Source organism: Tamandua tetradactyla, chromosome 12, assembly GCF_023851605.1.
Source record: "Tamandua tetradactyla isolate mTamTet1 chromosome 12, mTamTet1.pri, whole genome shotgun sequence".
Classification (NCBI taxonomy): Eukaryota; Metazoa; Chordata; class Mammalia; order Pilosa; family Myrmecophagidae; genus Tamandua; species Tamandua tetradactyla.
This window is the reverse complement of record NC_135338.1, coordinates 66,909,310-66,930,006: the sequence shown is the minus strand read 5'-3', so window position 1 is coordinate 66,930,006 and position 20,697 is coordinate 66,909,310. Positions and strand designations below refer to the sequence as shown.

At 48.4% G+C, this 20,697-nt stretch overlaps 2 protein-coding genes across 9 annotated transcripts in view; both read left to right on the top strand.

The window, feature by feature from the left end:
* SCAMP5 (secretory carrier membrane protein 5) overlaps nt 1–12,493 on the top strand; it is a 72,659-nt gene extending 60,166 nt beyond the window's left edge. For all 3 annotated transcript variants that reach the window (XM_077123757.1, XM_077123758.1, XM_077123759.1), the window contains 6 exons: nt 3,443–3,497; nt 4,313–4,441; nt 7,530–7,686; nt 8,820–8,921; nt 9,362–9,479; nt 9,746–12,493. In XM_077123757.1, coding sequence (XP_076979872.1) covers nt 3,491–3,497; nt 4,313–4,441; nt 7,530–7,686; nt 8,820–8,921; nt 9,362–9,479; nt 9,746–9,940 — 708 coding nt within the window. In that variant the 5' untranslated portion in view covers nt 3,443–3,490 and the 3' untranslated portion in view covers nt 9,941–12,493. The remainder of the gene's footprint in view (nt 1–3,442; nt 3,498–4,312; nt 4,442–7,529; nt 7,687–8,819; nt 8,922–9,361; nt 9,480–9,745) is intronic.
* Nucleotides 12,494–13,416: 923 nt separating this feature from the next.
* PPCDC (phosphopantothenoylcysteine decarboxylase) overlaps nt 13,417–20,697 on the top strand; it is a 79,613-nt gene continuing 72,332 nt past the window's right edge. For 4 of the 6 annotated variants that reach the window (XM_077123752.1, XM_077123754.1, XM_077123753.1 and 1 more), the window contains exons 1-2: nt 13,473–13,574; nt 17,881–18,091. In XM_077123752.1, the coding sequence (XP_076979867.1) occupies nt 17,957–18,091 (135 nt within the window). In that variant the 5' untranslated portion in view covers nt 13,473–13,574; nt 17,881–17,956. Of the gene's footprint in view, nt 13,575–17,880; nt 18,092–20,697 lie in introns of all 6 variants that reach the window. The other 2 variants (XM_077123751.1, XM_077123755.1) reach the window with 2 other exon arrangements.

The window sequence follows — 20,697 nt, the reverse complement described above, 5'->3', positions numbered from 1 at the left end:
GGGAAATGCCCCGCTGCCGGCACTGGATTCCATCGGGTCTCAAGTCAGGGCGCCGCCACCGCCATGGGCGAGGGAGGTGACAGTACACATGCCTCATATCCCGGACGAGCCCCCAGAAATGTAGCGCGAAAACCAGGAATGAGGCCGCGGGCCTCCAGGAACGTTCTGCAAAGTTAGAACAGGCTGAGACTAAGGATCCGCAGTTTCGGGAAGCAGGTTTTATTTGCTCATGCGCACGAGGGCCCAGCTGGGTCACCTCAAAAGTCTGAGCCCCGAACAAAAGGCAACCTTAGCTTTTTGAAAGAGCTGAACCATTGAGGGGCCCCCATCCCAGGAATGTCTTCTTTTGCCTACGTGCATTTTTACCAGTTCCTGAAGGCTAGGGGAGGGGGTTTCTATCCCAGGAAATGTGCCTTATCTCGCTTGCCTGCAAGGAGAGGGGGTTTGGGGATTTTCCACAGAGAGCACAGCTGAACTAGAAAGAGGGGAAGGCCTGCCTGCTACACAACCAGCACCCAGATCAAGAAACAGACTTTTACCAGAACCTCAGGGGCTTGCCCTTTTCCAGTTATGTCCCCTCAAGGATAATACTGTCCTAACTTCTAACACTGTAGTTTAGTTTCCCCTATTTTTAAACTTTATATAAATCATTGTCCAACTTTTTCTTTTTTGTTTTTTTTGCAGGGAGGAAATTTACTGAGAGGTCTGGGGGTCTGAAGTCTAAACTCCAGCCTGCTTTATACATGGAGAGGGCTGCGTATATAAAAAACAAAGGGGTGGAGATTTTGGGCGAGAAAGGAGGGTTAGGTGGTTGACAGGTCTGTTGGGCATTGGTAGAGGAGACTGGGTGATGGACAAGTCCGGTGGGGATTGGAAAAAGTGAGGTTTGGGTGGCTGTGGGAAATTGTTGGGTTTTCATTGGTTGGGTTAGAAGTGAGGAGCTAAGGGGGAAGTTGGTAGCTCTTCAATGGTGACTGCCAACTTTTAAATATTGCATTACCTTAGCATTTGGTCATGGACCATTTTCTGATTTTAATTCTCAATGTTTCCGTTCTTCCAAGTGGTTGCTCCATTGCTTCCTCGACCTTAACTCTCCGATGTTAGGCACAGGGCGTTGAAAGAATTCCACATAAGACAGCGAGTTAAAGCTTAATAGTTTATTGCTAGAGAGAAAGAAACAGACAGAAAGAAAGTAAGGGGAGAGCAGGCAGGTGGGAGCCAGCAAAACCTGCTAGCAAAAGAGAAATGGCTCCAACTGTCTTTTTGACAGCTTGTGGTTTTAAAGGAAAAAAACCATGCCAAGAGGTGTGGGGGTGACGTGTGGCTGCAGGCATCACCGGGAGATATTAGGCTGGTGCAGATCATGACTTCATGCTCATGGTTACCTGGTCTGGCTGCTGGCGAGTGGGGTGTCCGTGCGTTCATGCCCACTATCTTGCTGTCACATCATCTCCTGTCAGAGAATTTGCTGAGGGAAAGAAACAGAAGGGACCCCCATGTCACAGAATCCATTTTTTTTTAACATGGGCAGGCACCGGGAATCGAACCCGGGACCTCTGGCATGGCAGACAAGCGTCCTTGCCTGCTGAGCCACCGTGGCCTGCCCACAGAATCCATTTTTATGTCAAGTTTTATTTTCTGATACCTGATACCCAATATACCCAATAATTATTTAATTAATGTACATCTCAGTTCAGGTCTCCCACTAAGCTCCTGACCTGTAGAATCTGCATGTCATGCATGATCCCTGTGTTGAGTGGGGCTTTCAGGCTCCTGAGTCTTGGCATGTCTGTAACAGCAGCATCTCGTCTTTCCCTGGACCCTGCATCTCATCTCAGTAAATGGCCTCACCATCCACTCAATGGTTTAAGCTGGCAGGAAATCTTCCTCGCTGCCTCCCTCCCCCCAACTCCGCAAATCCAATTCATATAGGCCTCTTCAAATTGCTTCCTAAGGGTCTCAAGAATCATACCCTGCCCACCTAGCCTCTCCAGTCTCATTTTCTCTTGCTCTTCCATTTGTGCTCTTCACTTTAGCCATGGTGACTTCCTTACCCTTAAAGGTGTGAAGTTCTTTCCTGATGTCAAGGTTGGTGTGATGCTTTCCCCTATGCCCAGAAGGCTGCTCTGACCTCATAACTCCTCTTCCTTCTTATTTATTTACTTATCTATTATTAGAGTGGTTATAGGTTTACAGAAAAATCATGTAGAAAACACAGAGCTATTATATTCTACCCTCCTCCCCATGTTCCCTATTACCAACACTTTGCACTAGTGTGGTACCTTTGTTGTAACTGATGAAACACTATTATTACAGTTACTCTACTGACTATAGTCCATGGTTTACATTAGGGCTTTTGGTTTATATTGTACATTTACTTACTTTTAATTTCCCTGACTCCCAAGATGAGGCTAGATCACCTTGTTATATGCAGCTTTACTTCCATTTTATTTTATTCACTGCAGAGGATATTTATTGGTTCATGCAGAGGACAGGGACCATGTCTGTCTTGCTCATGCTGTCTCCCCAGAGCCTGGCACATTATAAGCCCTCAGGAAGTCAATGAATGACTGAAGGCAGGAGGGAGGAGATGCCAGCCTGTGACTGAGACCAGCTCAGCCTGTATTTGGAGTCAGGGAATAGAATTTCCTATTTCTGAGGTCTCTGGTCCCTCAGGCCTTCTCTGTCACTTGGCTTTCCCTATGTTCTAGTTTGCTAGCTGCCGGAATGCAACACACCAGGGACGGACTGGTTTTTATATAAAAGGGGATTAATTTTGTTAGTTCTTCAGAGGAAAGGCAGCTAACTTCCCACTGAGGTTCTTTCTTACATGGGAAGGCACAGGGTGGTCTCTGCTGGCCTTCTCTCCAGGCCTCTGGGTTCCAACAACCTTCCTCAGGGTGATTTCTTTCTGCATCTCCAAAGGCCTGGGCTGAGCTGCAAGTGCTGAGATGAGGTATGCCAAGCTGCTTGGGCTATGCTACATTACACTCTCTTGTTTAAGCACCAGCCAATTAAGTCAAACGTCATTCATTGCAGCAGGCATGCCTCCTAGCTGACTGTAGATGTAATTAGCAACAGATGAGGTTCACATACCATTGGCTCGTATCTGCAGCAATAGAACTAGGCACATTCACCTGGCCAAGTTAACAACTGAATCTAACTACTGCACCCTACATAGGGTTCCTTCCCAGGTTCCTGTCCCCCTGTTGCATGGGGTATTTTCTGAGGATAGATTTTGTGCTTCCAGGTTGTACCTGGAAGGATGTGGCTGGTGGAAGGGTGCCCTGGGAAGAGGGGAGCTGCCTGTAGTGGAGTCATCCCACTGGGGGAACCAGTGAAATGGGAGCTTGCCCCAGGGAGTATCCAACCCAGCTGGGCATGAGAAAGGGACTGGAATGGGCGGGCACAGACCCTTATCCTTCTCTGGCTTCTTTTCTAGGTCAGGACAAAGAGACGTGGGCAGGCCGCTGGGCTGGCTAGTGCCATCATGGCAGGTAAGGAACGGGCTTGGGCAGGACATGAAGTGAACAAGTGGGGTGGCCTTCTTCCCTTACCTTCATCTACCTCATCTTTGAGAGGCCAGGTTTTTCCTGTATGCTTACCCCATGTTTTCCTTAATTTGCCTGTTAAGGCTGTCTATCAGAAAACTCAACATGATATTGTCTAGCCCACCACCAGATCTCTGACTCTGGAGATCAGGGATTGAGCATCCTGAGGTCATTGTCTTTTTGACTGTCTGTTTGACTGTTTAGCTTGGCACGGGTGGTTTGGTCCCTGTCCCCTCTGTCACCATTGCTCTCCAATACTCTGAGGACTTTTCCTTCTGTTTTCTGAGTCTCTTTCGTTTTCCAAAGCTTCAGAGGCACAGAATTCCATGCTGGAGACACCTGCAGGGACCATCTGGCCAATCTCCACCTCAGTGGGGGCCTGACAAGGGGTGGTGCCTTGCTGAAGAGCATGAATATTGGAGTGGAAGCCAGAACCTAGGTCTCCAGACTCTCTCCCATCCCACCTCTTCTCCCTGGAACTGGCTCCCCACTGAGGAGGGTGGTATACTTCTGATGGACAGCATTTGCTATTTTTTAATTTTTTGAGAGACAGTGACACTGTATCAGGGCCTTTGGCTACTTTGGGAGCCCCTGAACATGGCTGCAAATCACAGATTGTCCGGCAGGGATACCAAAATGGGCAGTAGCCACAGGGTTTGAGGAGGCAGCCCAGGCTGGGGAAAGAGTTATGGTAACACGATCATGGATTGTTGAGGAGGGGAAGTTTCAAGGTCATGATATGCAATATGCTTCCCTCACAGAGAAAGTGAACAACTTCCCACCATTGCCCAAATTCATCCCCCTGAAGCCATGTTTCTACCAAGACTTCGAGGCAGACATCCCTCCCCAGCATCTCAGCATGACTAAGCGCCTCTACTACCTCTGGATGTGTGAGTGCTGTGGAGATGGGAGTGGGCCAGGCGGGCTGACAGGGGAAGATGGGTGGGTGCCGAGCACTGGGGTCAGATGCCCACAGACCCACTGCCTTCACCCCCACATGCAGCATCTGCATGAGCCACGAAGTTTTTCCCCGGCTGACTCCCAGCAAGCTCCTATCGTAGACTGGCTCCCGAGCTAGGCCTTAGTTTCCCTCAACACCCCATCTAGGCCTCACCTCTCCCCATCTCCCATTCATAGAATATTTGGTCGGGATTTTTTTTTTTTCAGTGTAATCCCCTCTTCTTTTTCCCCCCTTCCCCTTCCTACTGGGCCAGTTTTCTCTAGAACCTCTGGTGACCATTAGGGCCTCAGGATTCCAGATTCAGAGAGGAATCCCTTCCTCAAAGCCTCATTTTTCTTGCTTTCTCTGGAAAATTGTTCAAAGAGAAGGCATTCAACTGAGAGTTGAGAGATATGGGATCAAGTTTGACTGGTCCCACCACTCTCCAAATGGCAGGTTCCTCATTTGTAGAAAGTAGACATTGGCTCAGTGATCACTGTGGTCCCATGTAACTCTGTTTTGTGGGCCATGCTTTAAGAGTCTAGAGTTCTAATATTCAAAAGTTTAAGGGCAAGAGTTTAAAAGCCTCAGGTTCTGATGAATGGTGGCAGGTTGGTGTGGAAAGTCTTGTCTTGGGAGGAGGGAATTTGGCTGTCCAGGCTGTCCAGAACTTAACTCACAGGCATGGCTGGCTGTCCAGTGCTGGGTACCAGGGTGTCTAGACAGCCTCAGTATGACCACAGCCATGTGTGTTACTGCCTTGAGTTAGACCTGTAGTTAGTTGCTTACTTAGGGAAATGATTGTGCCAAGAAGGCGGTAAAGAATGTTGTCTTTGAGGATCCTTCATGATATTGAAGGATATCAATCCTTCATGTATTGGTATAAATGGACTTAGGGGACAGACAGACTGTGTTTCAAGTCCTGGCTTGGCCTTTTGTAGAGGAAGGATCTGTCCACATGGTAAAGAAAGAAGGGAATGTACAGGTGTGGGTAGATTTTGAGATGTTGGGAATAAAATGAGATTACCTTTGACAGTTTCCATTTTTCTCCATCACACAATGATGGAGAAATGGAGGTGGGAGGTTTGAGGAGTGTGGGATTAGGGTGAGAGTATGTTTGTTGACAGAGGGTGAGGATAATCTGGGCCATGCTCAGGGTCCAGGTCAGGTTGGCTACCATGAATTTATAGCCCTACCAGGCTTCCCTATTCTGTCACTTTTTTTTCTCACAGCACTCAGCTAAGGTATGGATGGAGTTGTTCATCCAGGGAGAGTGTGACCAGAAGACAGGATAGGGGAGGGAACAGAAAAATAATTGTAATGAATTATGGAATCTAAGTTGTACAAAGAGAAATGTAAAGATAAAAAAAATAAAGCTGATGGATAGAGAATGAGTGGCCAAGAAAATGGATGTCTGTTCTAAAGAGGTAGTAGAATTGCAAAAGGAACACTAGAGCAAGTGAGCTGGAGGGAGTTCTATACCAATATAATTAAGGGTTAATGCCTCTTCTATGTAAAGAGCAAATAAAAGTAGTAAGAACATGAAGGCTTTAGGAAATTTTGGGGCAATTAACAGGGATGGATGAGACATGGAGGAGGCAATACAGCTGTAACACAGGGGAAGACATATCCACCCTCATTATGAGGGTCCTGAGGTGAGTGTACCTGCACAGGTGATAAGATTGTCAGGCCAGGCCAGACTTGGGGAGCACTCTGTCTGACCCTGGGCTTTGGTAACTCTGCCTCTGGAAACAGAAGCTCTCATCCAGAAGCTGGATTTAAGGACTATAAATATCTCCCTAAGTCTTCCCCAGGCCCTTGTCAGATGCTTTTCTCCCAAGGAAATATTTAAAACCCTGATGCTTAAAGGTTTCATGCAGGATTCAGAACATAGAGCCTGGCTATATGAAAACAAGATTGAGCCCACCTTCCTTTATTTATTATTTATTCAGTAGGTCTTTGTGGATCCTTAAAAGGACTCAGCACGTTTGAGGAACGGAATGCTTTGATGTCAGAAGATTTGGATGTGTGATAGTGTCAGCATCAGTTTCTTATCTCTAAAACAAGGGGTCTTCGAAGTCCCTGTTGACTGTGACTCAGTGATACTGTGATTCTAGGTTCAGCTAGTTTATATGGGGACCTAAGAGGGAGAGCCTGGATCCTGCTCTCAGGAAGCTTCTAGGCTGGTTAATGGGCTGGGATTTGTACTCAGGGAACCATAGTTGTTGCTCAGGTCTACAGGTCAGAGGGATGGGAGATGAATAAGGCTGCAGTAGAGAAAGAAGGCTTCTTGGAGGAGGTGGTGTGATAGCTGTCTAAGAAATGGATTTGATAAGGACTGAGATCCCAGGCACCACTGCCTGCCCAACTTAAATGCAGGGCAGATGGTATGATGACTTGAAGAAGTATTTACATGAGGTTTCTTATATTTCTTCTCATGTTTTTTTGCATCTTGGGCTTGGTGGTATTATGGGTTTGGGAGGGCTAGGGGCTAAGGCTGTTCTTATTAGATGATTTCTACCATCCTGAGGCTTTGAGGACCACAGAAGGGACTTGCTGGGCTGAAGCTCTGGGTTCCTGCCCTTGGAGATTCTGTGTTCTCCGAATTCCTCTGGCATCCCCTCAGGAGTGGGTTTTGGGAGGGGGGTTGGTCTGAGTTCCCAGCTTTCTTTCTTACAGTCTCTACTTCCTTTGTGTGTGTTTGTGTGTGTGTGTCTTATGTCTGTCTCATATTTCTGTGTATGTTCTGCATGGGGCTGTGCATGTATTCATTGATATGGGTTTGTGGGTTTTCTTCTGGGTTCAACTCTGTGAATATGTGGTTTGCGGGTGTTTGTGTCTGTGTCTGTGTATTTATGTTCGTCTACATTTCTGCACTTGTTTGTGTCTATTTGCATGTGATTGATTGTGGGTCTGTGTTGAGTTATGGGTCTGTGTATGTCCACATTTGGGTGCTCATGTATCTCGATATGGTTCTGAGTGTCTGTGTGTGTGTCTGGTGTCTGTCTCTGTGTATGCATGGGCTCCTGGGTCTGCAGTGAACAGCGTCACGCTGGCCGTGAACCTGGTGGGCTGTCTCGCGTGGCTGATCGGAGGCGGGGGAGCCACCAACTTTGGCCTCGCCTTTCTTTGGCTCATCCTCTTCACACCCTGTTCCTACGTCTGCTGGTTTCGGCCCATTTACAAGGCCTTCAAGTAAGTGGTTGGTGCTGACCCCAGCTCCTAGCCTGTGTCTTTGCTCATCTCTCCTGTCTCTTCATAAATCTTTTCTCACCTCCTTTTTGTCAGCCCCCAAATTCACTTTCCCTTTTCACCCTTGGCTCAGACTGGTAGGAAGGGCTTGGGCTTCCTGGGGGCTCCAGGCTGGGGTGAAAGGGCAGGGAGTCAGAGCCTTGACCTTAGTGTTGTCCCTCCTCTCTCTACCCTTGGGTTGGCAACATGGAGAATAAGCCTACTTTTGCCTTCTGCCATCACCTTCCCCAGGCAGCTGCATACTGAGTTGTGCCAAAGGGGCCACCTATACTGGTGCAGTAGCCCTTGCATGTATCAGTGGGACTAGCTGATTTGGAGTCGAGGTCCATCTATGTGCCAGTAGAACCAGCCAGCAATGTACCACTAACCACTATTCATGTGCTAATGAGGTCATCCTAATGAGGTTATTCTATGCCAAAGGGACTACCCATCCATGTATCAGTGGGGCTAGCTGTCTTGGTGCTAGTGGGCGTCCATTTGAGTGCCAAATGGTGTTTTTAATATTTGTGCCAAAACTACTATTCATTCATGTACCAACAAGGCTATCTGTCTTGGTGCCAATAAAATATCCATTTCAGTGCCAATGAAGCCTTAAATCTCTTTGCCACGTAGACCATCCATCTTTATCCCACTTAGGCTACTATCTTGGTGTCAGCAGAATGTCTATGCTAGTGCCAGTGGGTTTCTCTGAGCTGATGGATCCATCCATCCATGTACCAGTGGAGATAGCTGTCTTGGTGTTAGTGGGGTTGTCCATAGCTTTGACAATGGGGTCATTTATTCCTGCCACAATGGAACCATCTATTTCTGTGCCAATGTGGCCATCGAGCCATGTACCAGTGGGAGGTCCATTCATGAGAAGATCTCTCCCATGTAATGTTGTATGCAGTGCCTAATCCATGGAAACTTGTGAGGATCCCTCAATGTAAGCTGTCTCATCCTGGCTCCTCATTTAAGACTTTTAAGTGGCTTCTGTCCATTATGCATTCACTTTCACTTACAATGGCTCGGAAGCCTTGAAGGCAGAGAAGCCTTGGCCCTCTGCCCAGTGACGGGAGCCATCTCCTCTGCTGCAGGACTGACAGCTCCTTCAGCTTCATGGCATTCTTCTTCACCTTCATGGCCCAGCTGGTCATCAGCATCATCCAGGCTGTGGGCATCCCAGGCTGGGGCGTCTGGTAAGAGGCAAGGGACTAGCCTGGGGCTGGAAAGGGTGGCCCCTTGAATGTATCCTTTTCCCACCTCTGTGTGCTAAGCTGTCTTGCCAGTGGGTGACTGTGAGGATTCGGGATAGTGCAGCAGACACAGCATTCGCATCAGAGGGGAAGGAGAATCTGAAAGTGGTTGCAGGGGAGAGAGAGGTTGTGGAAGAACTTGTGGAAGGTACCTGGGGAAAGGAAGCTTTGTGTCTGAGGAGCTTCCTACTCCTCAGCCACTTGAAAGAGTTCTTTCTGAACCACTGACACAGGCCTTTTGAGTATCAGCAAGATGGTTCCCTGCAGCCAATGCCATGTTCCCTCCCTGTGGCAATGGGGTGGTCCCTCACTGTCCCAGTGGGATGGATTCTGGGTATGCCTCACCGTGCACAGGCACACCCACAGCTGGTCTCTTCCTGCAGTGGCTGGATTGCCACCATCTCCTTCTTCGGAACGAACGTTGGCTCAGCGGTGGTGATGCTCATTCCTACCGTCATGTTCACGGTCGTGGCTGTCTTCTCCTTCATTGCCCTCAGCATGGTATGTAGTCACTTCAAGGGTAAGAGGGTAGCTTTGGGAAGGGGCTGTGACCTGTGACAACCCCTCCTCCAAGTTACAGGGGGATGCAAAGGTCTTCCAAGGGACTCACTCTGGAAATGCCTGGTGGACTTTACTGCTAGTGCACAGGCCATAGGTGGGGAGGGATGGCTGTTTTTTTATGATGACCTGTCCCTGGGTTCCATCTATTCCCTGGAGGGCTGCCTCTTCACTTTGATTAGCCCTTGCTTATGCTTTTCTTCCTCCAGGTTCATAAATTCTACCGTGGCAGTGGAGGAAGCTTCAGCAAAGCCCAGGAGGAGTGGACCACAGGGGCATGGAAGAACCCTCACGTGCAGCAGGCGGCCCAAAATGCAGCCATGGGGGCCGCACAGGGTGCCATGAATCAGCCGCAAACCCAGTATTCTACCACCCCCAACTACACATACTCCAATGAGATGTGAGCCAGCCAGCCTACCAGAGGGCGGCTGGGGCCAGTGGGACAGGGAGCTCAAGCCACATCGTCTGTTGTGGTGACCAAGCAGGGTTCCCCCTTTCCTTTTCTCCTCCCCATACTTTGTAAAAAGAATCAGAGTTATATATATATATTATATATATGTATAATATATATATATAATATATGTATATATATATGTCTGTGTGTGTATGTATGTGTGTGTATATGTCTGTCCCCTCCTCCCATCCTTTGGATTCTGCTCTTGGCACTCTGAGAGCAGTGGGCTGCATATGGAGCTGTCCATGAGGTGGTAGCTGTGTCCATGTCCCCTTGTGAAATAGTGTGCAGTGGAGGTTTCTGTTGTGGTGCTAGATGTGTGTTTAGAACTAAACCAGCCCCCCACCCTCTACCAGGATGCCCCCTATCAAACTGGCCCGTGTACCCCTTATGGGGAAGGCTTTGAGTTGAAAACTGTTTCCATTTTTGCTCTTTCTGGGAAGCAATAGTATTCAGCATTCATGGTGGTATGTAGTGGTGGTATATGGGAGGGTGGGGACAGATAGGGTATCTTCTCTAGCTCTTTCTGGATCCATCTGGATATCTTTCCCCCCTCAGCCTTCTCCTCTCCTCCCATCCCTTCTTTCTTGCTCTCAGATTCCCTGTGATATCTCCCCTTGCCCAGGGTCTTTCCCATGAGGCTTTTCTTTGTCTTTTTCAAGGCTGAGTGCCCCAGATGTATCTGCTTCTAAGACTGAGTCCATTCCCCAGACGAAGGAAGCTAATAGGGGTGCTGAGACTTAGCCCCAGTGTGGAAGGGGCACAGAGCTGGGGATGCAGAGACCATTTGGGATACCTGACTCCCAGGGAGTGGAAATCCAGGGGCAGGCTCCTTGATTCCTAGAACTTGGCCATCAGGTTCTTGGAATCTGTTTCTGACTTCTCCTTCTCTCCCCATAGCCCCTTGGAGTCCCTCTGCCTATGCTCCTCCCAGCCCCCATTCCCCCAAGCCAGTTGCCCCTCCTACCCTGACCCCACTACATGCGAGGTACATTCATATGGACAGATTCCACTGTTTTCCCCAGGGAGTTGGGTGGCATCTAGACAGTTGTCAGATATAAAGATACAGTTGGATCAGAGGTATGTAATAATTATTGATCCCTGGGTGAGGTTTGGATGGCCCAAGCCCTCTGGGCAGGTTCTAGGTATCTCTGAGTAACCACTGGGTTCCTGGGAGGAGTAGCTGTCCTGCTTGGGTAGAAGGGCCAGGGCTCAGGGCAAGGCCTGGAGGGAAGGTCAGTGGAGAAGGCAGGTAGGGCCAGTGAGGAGGAGCATGCCTTTCCTATCCCAGCTTGCTCTTGGTCACAGGGCAGTTCTGGGTACCTGAACTCAAGACCCAGGAAGAAGCACAGGCCTAATCCTAGCCACAAGCACAATGGCCTGAATGAGATTTCATGATAGGTAGGGTGGTGGGAGGCTAGGAGGTAGGTGGGTTGCTCTTGTTTTTGAAAATTAAGATAACTTGCTCCCCTCTGCTCTCTGGACTTGGTTCTTGGCCCTTTCTCGCCCTGTCAGAGCCTGCTACCCCTTCCAGGAAAACCATTTCAGGTTCATGGGGCTGTTCTGTTCCAAGCAGTGTGAGAATATCGCTGTTAGAGGCCCCAATTCAGTCTGAGGCCTGGAGGGAAATGGGGCTCCTACTCCCTTACCTTCAGTTTTCCCCTTTCCCTTTTCCCAACAGAAACCCACCACATTATTTTGCCTAGAAAAACAAAATAAATCCTGCTTGGCCATTCTGGGCTGGCTTCAGCTTGGAACCTAACACCTGGGCTTTCAGGTGTCACCCTGAGATCTGAATTCCAGGTTCTTCAGTTCCCTTTAACGGGAGCTCAGAAAGTTCTCTGCCTAATGGTCTCTTTGACTTGGGCCACCAGATGTGTGATTGATTCTCTCCCCTGCCACTTTCTCCAAAAAGCTTTTGTCTCATCCTGTGGTACCTGAAAAGGGATGCTAAGTCCAGGTCCTCCTGTCCCTTTCCTTTCCCCCACCCCAGACTTTTGACTGCTTTTTCCTTAGTTTCTTTGGTGGCTCCTGAAGGTTTGCAGTCCAACTGCTTACCCAGCATCTATGACCTGTTGGTGCCACCTCCAATCAATTTCCTGCCCTACCTGCCTTTTTGGTTCAGACTTGTATGGCCATGCCCTGGCTCCACCCTTGTGAAGCCTGTAACCTGTATGTGGCCCAGTTTGCCCAGGCCCTGGGATGCTGCATCTCCAGGCAACTATGCACTTTCCCGGGGAGGGGACCAGTATGAAGATGGAGGGTGGACACAGATTCATCTCTGCTGAAGGGCCTGTGTTGTGATTGGGATAGGAGAGAGCCCAGGTCAGTTCTGGGGACCCTCAGGTCTTTGGCCAGCCAGTGACCCGCTTTTGCATTCTCCTGGTGCCCACTGCCCCTCCTTATTTCTGGGAGACACAGACCATTCCCCAGCTGGCAGCTGACTTGCCTGAGCCAGCGTCTGTTCGTGGTAACTGAGTGAACCATAATAAAGGGGAACATTTGGCCCTGTGTCTCCTGCTGTGTCATGTTTCTTCATCTGGGCCTGCGTGGTAGCAGCTGAAGCTTCACCATGGGCTGCAGGGCATGGAAGTATGGTGGGGTCAGGGTTGGATGGGTCTGTGGCCTGTCATTCCCTGGAGCCAAAAGCCATGCTCCTATGTGGTCCTTTCTCCCAAAAAGCCTCAAGTAGGCCTTGAAATTGCCACGGAGGAATCCTGCCTGTTAGGAGAAGGAAGTTCTGTGTTCTCCGAGAGTCGGCTGAGGAGAAAGTAGGACTCAGCTGGATGGATCAGTGGGTTCAGGGGCTGCATGGTCTAGATGGTTCACTGAGGGCAGATGTAGAGCACACAGAGCCTACCTCACCTCTCACTCCGGGTGAAAGGCAGCAGACTGAGCAGCCTCAATAACTGAAGAGCTTCTGGGGCCTTTGAATGCTGGAGACGGAAGGAGGCAAGGAAAATATACACCACGTGCTTTCTCCTGCTGCTTTCCCCATTGCCAGTGCTTGTTCTCCACTTGGATTGTTGTCTGGCCCTCTTTTTATGAAAATTCCAAGTGACTCCTTATTTGAGAGGACTTTCCTGCCTCTGGTTGTTGCTTCTGCAGGACTCTGCCTTCCCCACTGCGGATTTACACTGCAATTTTCTAAGTCCCCAGTTTATCTCAAGAGCCGGGTCTGATCTTTTCTAAAAACTGTGCACCTAGAACATACAAGAGGCTCAGTAAATACTGTGTGAAGTGACGAATGAGGAGCAGTGTATACGTGTCGGATGGGGGTGGGAAGGCGGGCAGGACGGACCATTAAGCTAGGCTCTGGCGTCAGTACAAGAAATACTGGAGCGGTAGGGTTAGCGTCTGGAGTCCTCGCCCCCGAATTGACTACAACTCCCAGAAGGCCGCGCGATCACGCAGCTGGCCAGAGCTCTCGTGATGCTGCGCGCTAGTTAGAATCAGCAAGAAGGGCAGCCAAGACGCCGCGAGACTTGAGGTTTGTCCCGAGACGCGCCTGCCGCGGAAGAGGGGCTGACTGGGTGGGCCCTCTCCTCCGCAGGCGGGAAATCGGAGCTGTTTTGCTCGCGATTGTAGGTTTGCGGCTGTGTGTGTGTGTGTGTGTGTGTGTGTGTGTGTGTGTGTGTGTGTGTGTGTGTGTGTGTGTGTGTGTGTGTGTGTGTGTGTGTGTGTGTGTGTGTGTGTGGCGTTGGGGATGGGGCTGCGGGGCGTTCGCGGCTGTGTGTGTGTTTATAGGGGCTGTGGAGCTTCTGGTCCTTCACCTTCCCTTCTGTGCTCTGGGACTACCAGGATCTGTAAGGGACCGTCTCGGACCACGAAACCCGTGGTGGAGGATTTGTATGTGTGCCCTCCCCTTATGTACAACTTTGTGTTGCTCCGCAATTGTTTGTTCAGTGTTCTCCCCTTCCCCCTTACCTAGTTTCAGAGGTAGCCATCTCAATTGGCTCGCCATTTCCCTTTTTTTTTTTTTAAATCAGGAACTTACTTCCAAAACAGCAACAGGAGCTACCTACAGTACAAACTATATTTAAAATTTTGGTAAAACTGAAAAGCCATGGGATGTTGGAATAATCCCATAGTCTTGCCTTAGAGTGCTAAATGGCCTTTCAGAATTATAGTGAGGCAAAATTTCTTAAGAAAAGAAGTTCCTGCTGTCTTTTGAAATATTTGGAGACCCGTGCCCCGATAGTGAGCAGGAGAGATTCTCAAGTTGGGAAGATGGTGGGTTTTCTGGAGCAGTGGTTTTCCACATCTCTCAATGGTTGGGAGGTGGCAGTACCCTACCTATCTAGTAGCAAACACATACATACACACATAGTATGTACATAAAATATATACACGCGTTGGGGATATAAAGATATATATATATATATATATATCCCTAACTTGTGGTTTAAGCCGGATTCCATTCCTAACTTGTGGTTTAAGCCGGATTCCAGCAGCAACAGAGTCAAGCATGTCTGCCTTTGGTTTAAGAAAAGAGCAGTCTGTTAGCAGAATGCCAAAGCCTTGAGCTGGGGTTGGGGCAGAGGATTTAAAATACCCTTGTGGTCACTTGGCTCTTTTAATGTATCTTTGGGATTTGGGGCAGGGTGACACTATGGGGAGCTGCAAGTTGTTCATAATAACTGGGACAGAGTAGAATGTGTTGAGGAGTGATGGAAGCTGAGGCTGAAGCAGATGCCTGGGTAGTAGTGAATGGTTTTGATGTTAGGCTAAAGGATTCAGGCTCTGTCATGTGGAATGAGAATGGATCCTAGATCCCTGGCATCTGCCATTACTTTGCCCCAACACGCCCCACACCATACCATATCACACATCCCACCCCCATTTGATTGTTTTGTCCTGCACCCTGAAGCCCTTATTGTTCTGTTTTAGTTAGGGCTTACACCCTGTCTGGCCTTGCTCCCTTTTTATCCTTGCTCTGCCCTATCTACACACTTTGTTCATCTTATCACTGGCGGGTATCCCTGAAACCTTTACTTAAACTCTGTCCTTAATTAAACTCGTCAGAGAAGACTTACTTATCACAAGACTGCCACAAGCTGAAGTTCCTTACTCTTGTTGGGCCAGTCTTTTTTTTTTGTATGCTATATGGGAGGGTCACATTTCATTATTTTTTCCATGTTAGTATCCCATTATTGCAGCAGCATTTGTTGAATTTTTGTTCATTTTGTTTGTTTTTTGGGAAGTGCACAAACTGGGAATCAAACCCGGGTCCCCCACGTGGAAGGCAAGAATTCTACCACTGAACTACCTACCCTTTCACCCCGACCCAGTCTTTTTAAAGGATAGAAAAGCTGCCATCTTTCTGACTGAGTGTCCTATCAGCATGGCTGGCACCCTAGGAACTTGAGGTTCAATAAACACATCCTTGAGCCTGCTAGCTCACCTGCCTACCTGCCTGCTAACTCTTTCTGCTGCTCAAGAGTTCTTTTGAGTCCAGCAGAGTCCATTCTGGCAGTACAAATAGATGGCTCCAACAGGATCTGGATAGAGTAACAGTCTTTCTGGTTTGAGTCTTGATCCTCTGAGAGCAAATACAAAGAACTCCTACCAGCTCTCACCCTTCCTGTGATTTGACCTTGCCTTCAAATGTTGGTTAAATTATCCAATTTCTATTCCTTAAGTACATACCTCCCTTTCTACCCCTGCTACCCTCTTTTCTAGAAGGGTAGGTGGACTTTGGTTCTTGGTGAAGCTTTCTGAGGAGTCAGTAGTATATCTTGGACTTTACTACCTGCTCTAGGGAGACGTTTGAAGTCACCAATGTGGATTCCTGCCCCAAGTTTAGCTGATTATTTTCAGTAATCTGTTCATTAAGAATGAAATCAGCTTGGTGTGGAGAAAGTTGATGTGGAGGAAGCCCCCTCATCAGGGGCTGCAGAGATGTAATTCAGCTTCTTGTTTTGCAAGAATCCCCCTGCCCTAGCACCAGCTGCCTGGTGTGGGTCAGGGTCAGGGTTTGAGATCTGGCAGTTAGGATTCCCTGGAGAATCAAAAATGTGCCTCCATCACCAACCGTAGGTCAGCATGCTGATTAGTTCTGGGTCTTGTCAAATGTTAACAGGGCACCCTGGGCCCTAGGGTAGACTCAGTTCTCTAACTTCCGGCAAGCATGACCCTGGCTGAGTCTCTGAAGCTGAGCAGAGATTGAGATTGCTGGCAAATGGAATTTTTCTGGGAATCTGCTTGTGCTTAACCTCTGCTGAGAAGGGTCTGGGCCTCTGGGAGGCCCTTTCGGGTAGGAGGGAGACAATGGAACCTAAACATGATCCTTATCTTCTGTGGGTGTGGGCTGAATGCTGAAGGCAAATACTGGGCAGAGAGGCCCTAGGGGGCCAAGGGACCTGTGATATGAAGAGGTGGCTCCCATGGAAGCCCAGCTAGAGAGGTAGCCATTGAGTAACTCACCAGCACATCTTTCTTGGGACCTGCCTTGGTGTTCCCTCCCCCTGCTGATTCTGCCTTTTTTGTACAGAGAGACCTTTACTGTTATCTTTCAGTATTGAATCAGAAGGTTTCTGCTGGAAGGATCTTCAAGGGTCACTTGATGCTATTGCTCCAATTTCAGATGAAGAGACAGGGAAGGAACAGTGAAAGTCAGGAGCATGGCCATGACCCAGGGTCACACAACAAGATAGGTGTCCAGGGCTCTTGATTCACAGACCAGGTTTCTGTCCTTGGCCCTGCGCCACATTACCTCAGAGGGTACCATTTATTAGTCATTTAGTAAATGATGTTGAGGACCCATTAAATGTCTGATTTTGGGCTTGGGAATTGACTGTTAGACCTGGTCCCAAGTTCACTGGTGGAGGTGGTGGGAAGGTGGAGGGGGAGAAGTAAGGAAACTGATGTACAGATTGAGTTAATGATCACCAAAAATGTGTACCCCAGAAAAGGACCCGTAACGCATGGTTTCAGTTGTGACTCCTGAAGGCAGTGACTGTGTCTTCTACAATTCCTTTGCCCAGTGCTAGACATATTCGGTCCTCCGTGATTGTTTCCCATGGAGGAAGTGCATTTTGCTGACCCAGTCTGCCAGAGTGTAGGTTTTGGGGTAACCACCAGCCATATTGTCATGAGCGCTCACTTCAGCAACATCTGAGAGCCAGAGAAAGAAAGTGACCTGCTGGTCTTGTGGGGCAGCCTTCATCCCCTTTATGCTTGTCTCTTCCTGGGTTTTGATTTGTATGGTGGAGCCTGGCCTGATATACCCTTGGACAGGGAGGCCAATCTCTCAGGTCCCTGAAGCACGCAAACCCAATTTGTTGCCAAGGGTTCCACTTCAGAAGCAACCCTGGAATCCGTCCCCTCTTGCCACTCTCTCTGGTCTATCAGCCTGGTCCACCACAGTAGCGCCTCATTCCCCATCCCTACCACAGTCTCCCCCCACCAGTAAAACACTGTACCCTGTCCTCACTGCCCTTGACCTGGTTTTTCATCCTTACCTCTGGCTATGCCTCTCCTTACATCACCCTTCAAGCCTCACTACTAAGCTACTCCCTGTTCCCCACACCTGCCACGCTTTTTCATGCCTTTGCAAGGTTGAAGTTGCTCTTCTTTAGAAATCATTTTCTTCTTTTTCTAGAAACCCTTCAGGGCTTACGCCAAATGGTACCTTTTCTAGGAATCAGACTCTGACTTTCTCAGCCGGCTACTCACTGGCCAGCCACAGCACCTTGTGTAGACCTTCCTTATACAAGACTTGCCACATTACCTTGTAACTGATCTGTGGGGGTGAGGATGTCTGACTTTCTCATCACAATTTTTCCAAAGCCTGGGGCTGATGATCCCTTTGGGAACCCAGTGTCTGGCCTAGGCACATATGGTCCTTGAATGTGTGAGTGAAGGGGTCACCCCTTGTTCTGCTTTTAGTTCCTAAATCCTGACAGAGCCTTACAGAGACTCAGGATTGGCAGGCCTCCTGGGACTCGAAGCTGCTGGACCCCACATGGAGCCAAGAGCCTCTTGTCAAGATGCTGCTCCCTTGGTGAAGAGAAAATTCCACGTTCTTGTGGGTGTCACTGGGAGTGTTGCAGCTCTGAAGTTGCCTCTCCTGGTGTCAAGCCTTTTGGAGATTCCTGGGGTGAGTATCCTCAGGAGACAGCATGGAAACCTGTAGAATTGAGAGCTTCTGCTCCCTGAGGTCAGCCCACTTCTGTACAATGGATGGGGTTTTCTTTTTCTTAATCCTGGTGAGTGTTTATGAAGGTCCCCTGTGTGTCCTGGTATGTGGAGGACATATGAGGCAAAGACCAAGATGAAGATATAACCATGAGCTAGATTAGATTGTGTGTCAGAGCATGGGAGGTGGGAAAGGACAAATTGGTGAAGGGAGGATTTGGTTCCCATACACTGACTGACCCTGAGGTTCCCTGGAGCCCTGGTTTGGGAGGAGGGCTGGCTGTCTTGGACTGTCCTGGCCCTGCTCTTACTCCATCTTGAACGCATTCTGGTTCCCCCCCTTATTAGACACCATAGTTGTCTTGTCACTCAAATACACTGAAACCTCAGTGGCTGTCTGTTGCCTGCAGCCCTGCTTTCAAGCGTTGCTCCTTCAGGTTTTTAGAGATGCCCAGGGGCCACCCTAGCACATCAGGGGTTAGGAGAAGGCTCTAGTCCCCTGCCCTTAGCCAGATGACCTCAACTTTTTTATGTTGGAGTTCTGGGATAGATTCTTTTGAGAGAGAGGCTCCATGGCTTTAAGCCGTGTGAAAGCCAACAGCTTACTTCCTAGTCAGCATCCAAGGCCCTTCCTTGGTCCTGCTGCTTCCACTTTCCACCCTAATGACCTTTGCTTAGAGGCCAGCTCCTGCCAAGGGCTTTGAAAGATTTCCAAATTCTGTGCAAATCCTTCACTCAAAAGCCTTCCCTGCCTGCTCCAGTCCATGTGGCTTTGCTCCACTTCTTTTAAACTCTTATTTGACTTTGAACCATAGGTTGCCTTTGACACTGGTGGCGTTTTTGGGCACTAGTTTTTGTGGGGCTCAGGTAGTGCTTTGTCCTTGCTAGTAATTTAATACAGTGGCACAGGCAGCTGTATCTTGTGTGTCCATCAGGGGGCAGTGCTCACTAACAGATGCTCATGCGGGAAGACACCGCAGAAGCTGGGAAATTGTTTCACTTTTTTTTTTACACAAAGTTCTATCCCCTAACTCCTCCCCCTAGGGTGGAATTAGCAGAGAAACAGCTTCCCAGGGATGTTAACTAGGCCAGCAGGCGGGAGGGCAGAGAGTCCCATGACCTCTCTAAGGCTGGGTACTGTGCTGCTGGGGCAGTATGGCCTGGGGCCTGCCACCTCCTCTTGTGCCCAGAACTATTGGTAGGAGCTGGCCAGCTAGAGTCTTGAGGGGCCCGAGGCCTGGAAGGGGTTGCAGTGGCAAGAGCCTCAGCCCTTGCCCCCTGGGGAGCGAGGGAGGGAGCCATGCAGTTCCCTTTTCCCATAGCCCCAGAGTGAGTGAGTTTCCGGACTGGGGGTGGGGCGGGCTGAGGGTGAGGAGGCCTATCCCAGGAAACAGATGGGCAGCCTCAGAGCGGAGGAAATGGCAACTCCACCGCTTCCTCCCATCCCACGCAGCCAGTTTATGGGGGTGTGAGAAAGGGTTGCCTGGAGAGGGAGTTCTCCAGCCCAACCTAGTCTTCTAGCCCCGGCCCCCTTAGTTATGAGGCCAAGTTGAAGCCAAAAGCCAGGCAGCTGGAAGGGCACTGAAGTAGGAGGGAGCCTCTGGGAGCCGTCTTTTGCATTTAAAAATGGGGACGATTACCATGCTTACTGCTGCCATCCCCCCTGGCTTTTGTCAGGTGCAGAAGCCATTTACTGTATATAGCAGGGGCTGGCAGACAGGCTTACAGGTCAGATCACTTAGCTGAGAGCTATGGATGGTTTTTACATTTTAAAATGTTTTTTTTTAAGAATCAAAAGAATAATATTTCATGACACATAAAAATTATATGAAATTGAAATTTCAGTGTCCATAATGTTTTATTAGGAAATAGCCACATTCATTTGTTTACATAGTGTCTTTGTCTGAATTCATGCCACTACAGAGTTGAATAATTGCTACAAAGTCTAAAATATTTACTGTCTGACCCTTCATAGAAAGCATTTGTCAACCCCTGCTGCATAGTATGACTCCTTTTGTATAATATCTATGTATTCACATACCTACATTACTGCCTGCAATTGTTTTTCTTGTTTCTTTTATTATTATTATTAGAATAGTTGTAGTTTTGCAGAAAATACAGAGTTCCCATAAACTCCCCCTATTATTCACACCTTGCATTAGTGTGATACATTTATTACAGTTGATGAAAGAACATTTTTATAATTGCATTATTGACTACAGTCCTTGGTTTACTTTAGGATTCCCTGTATCGCACAGTCCTATGGATTTCTTAAAAATTTTATGGTAGTAACATATACAACCTAAAATTTACCCTTTTAACCACATTCAAATATCTATTTCACTGTTGTTAATTAGATTCACAGTGTTGTGCAACCATTGCCACCCTCTATTACCAAAACTTTTCCATCATCCCAAAGAGAAATTCTGTACAACTTAAGTGTTAACCCCGTATTCTTTACCCTAGCCCCTGGTAAGTTATATTCTAATTTCTGACTCTGTGAATTTGCTTATTCTAATTATTTCATATCAGTGAGATTATATAATATTTGTCCTTTTGTGTCTGGCT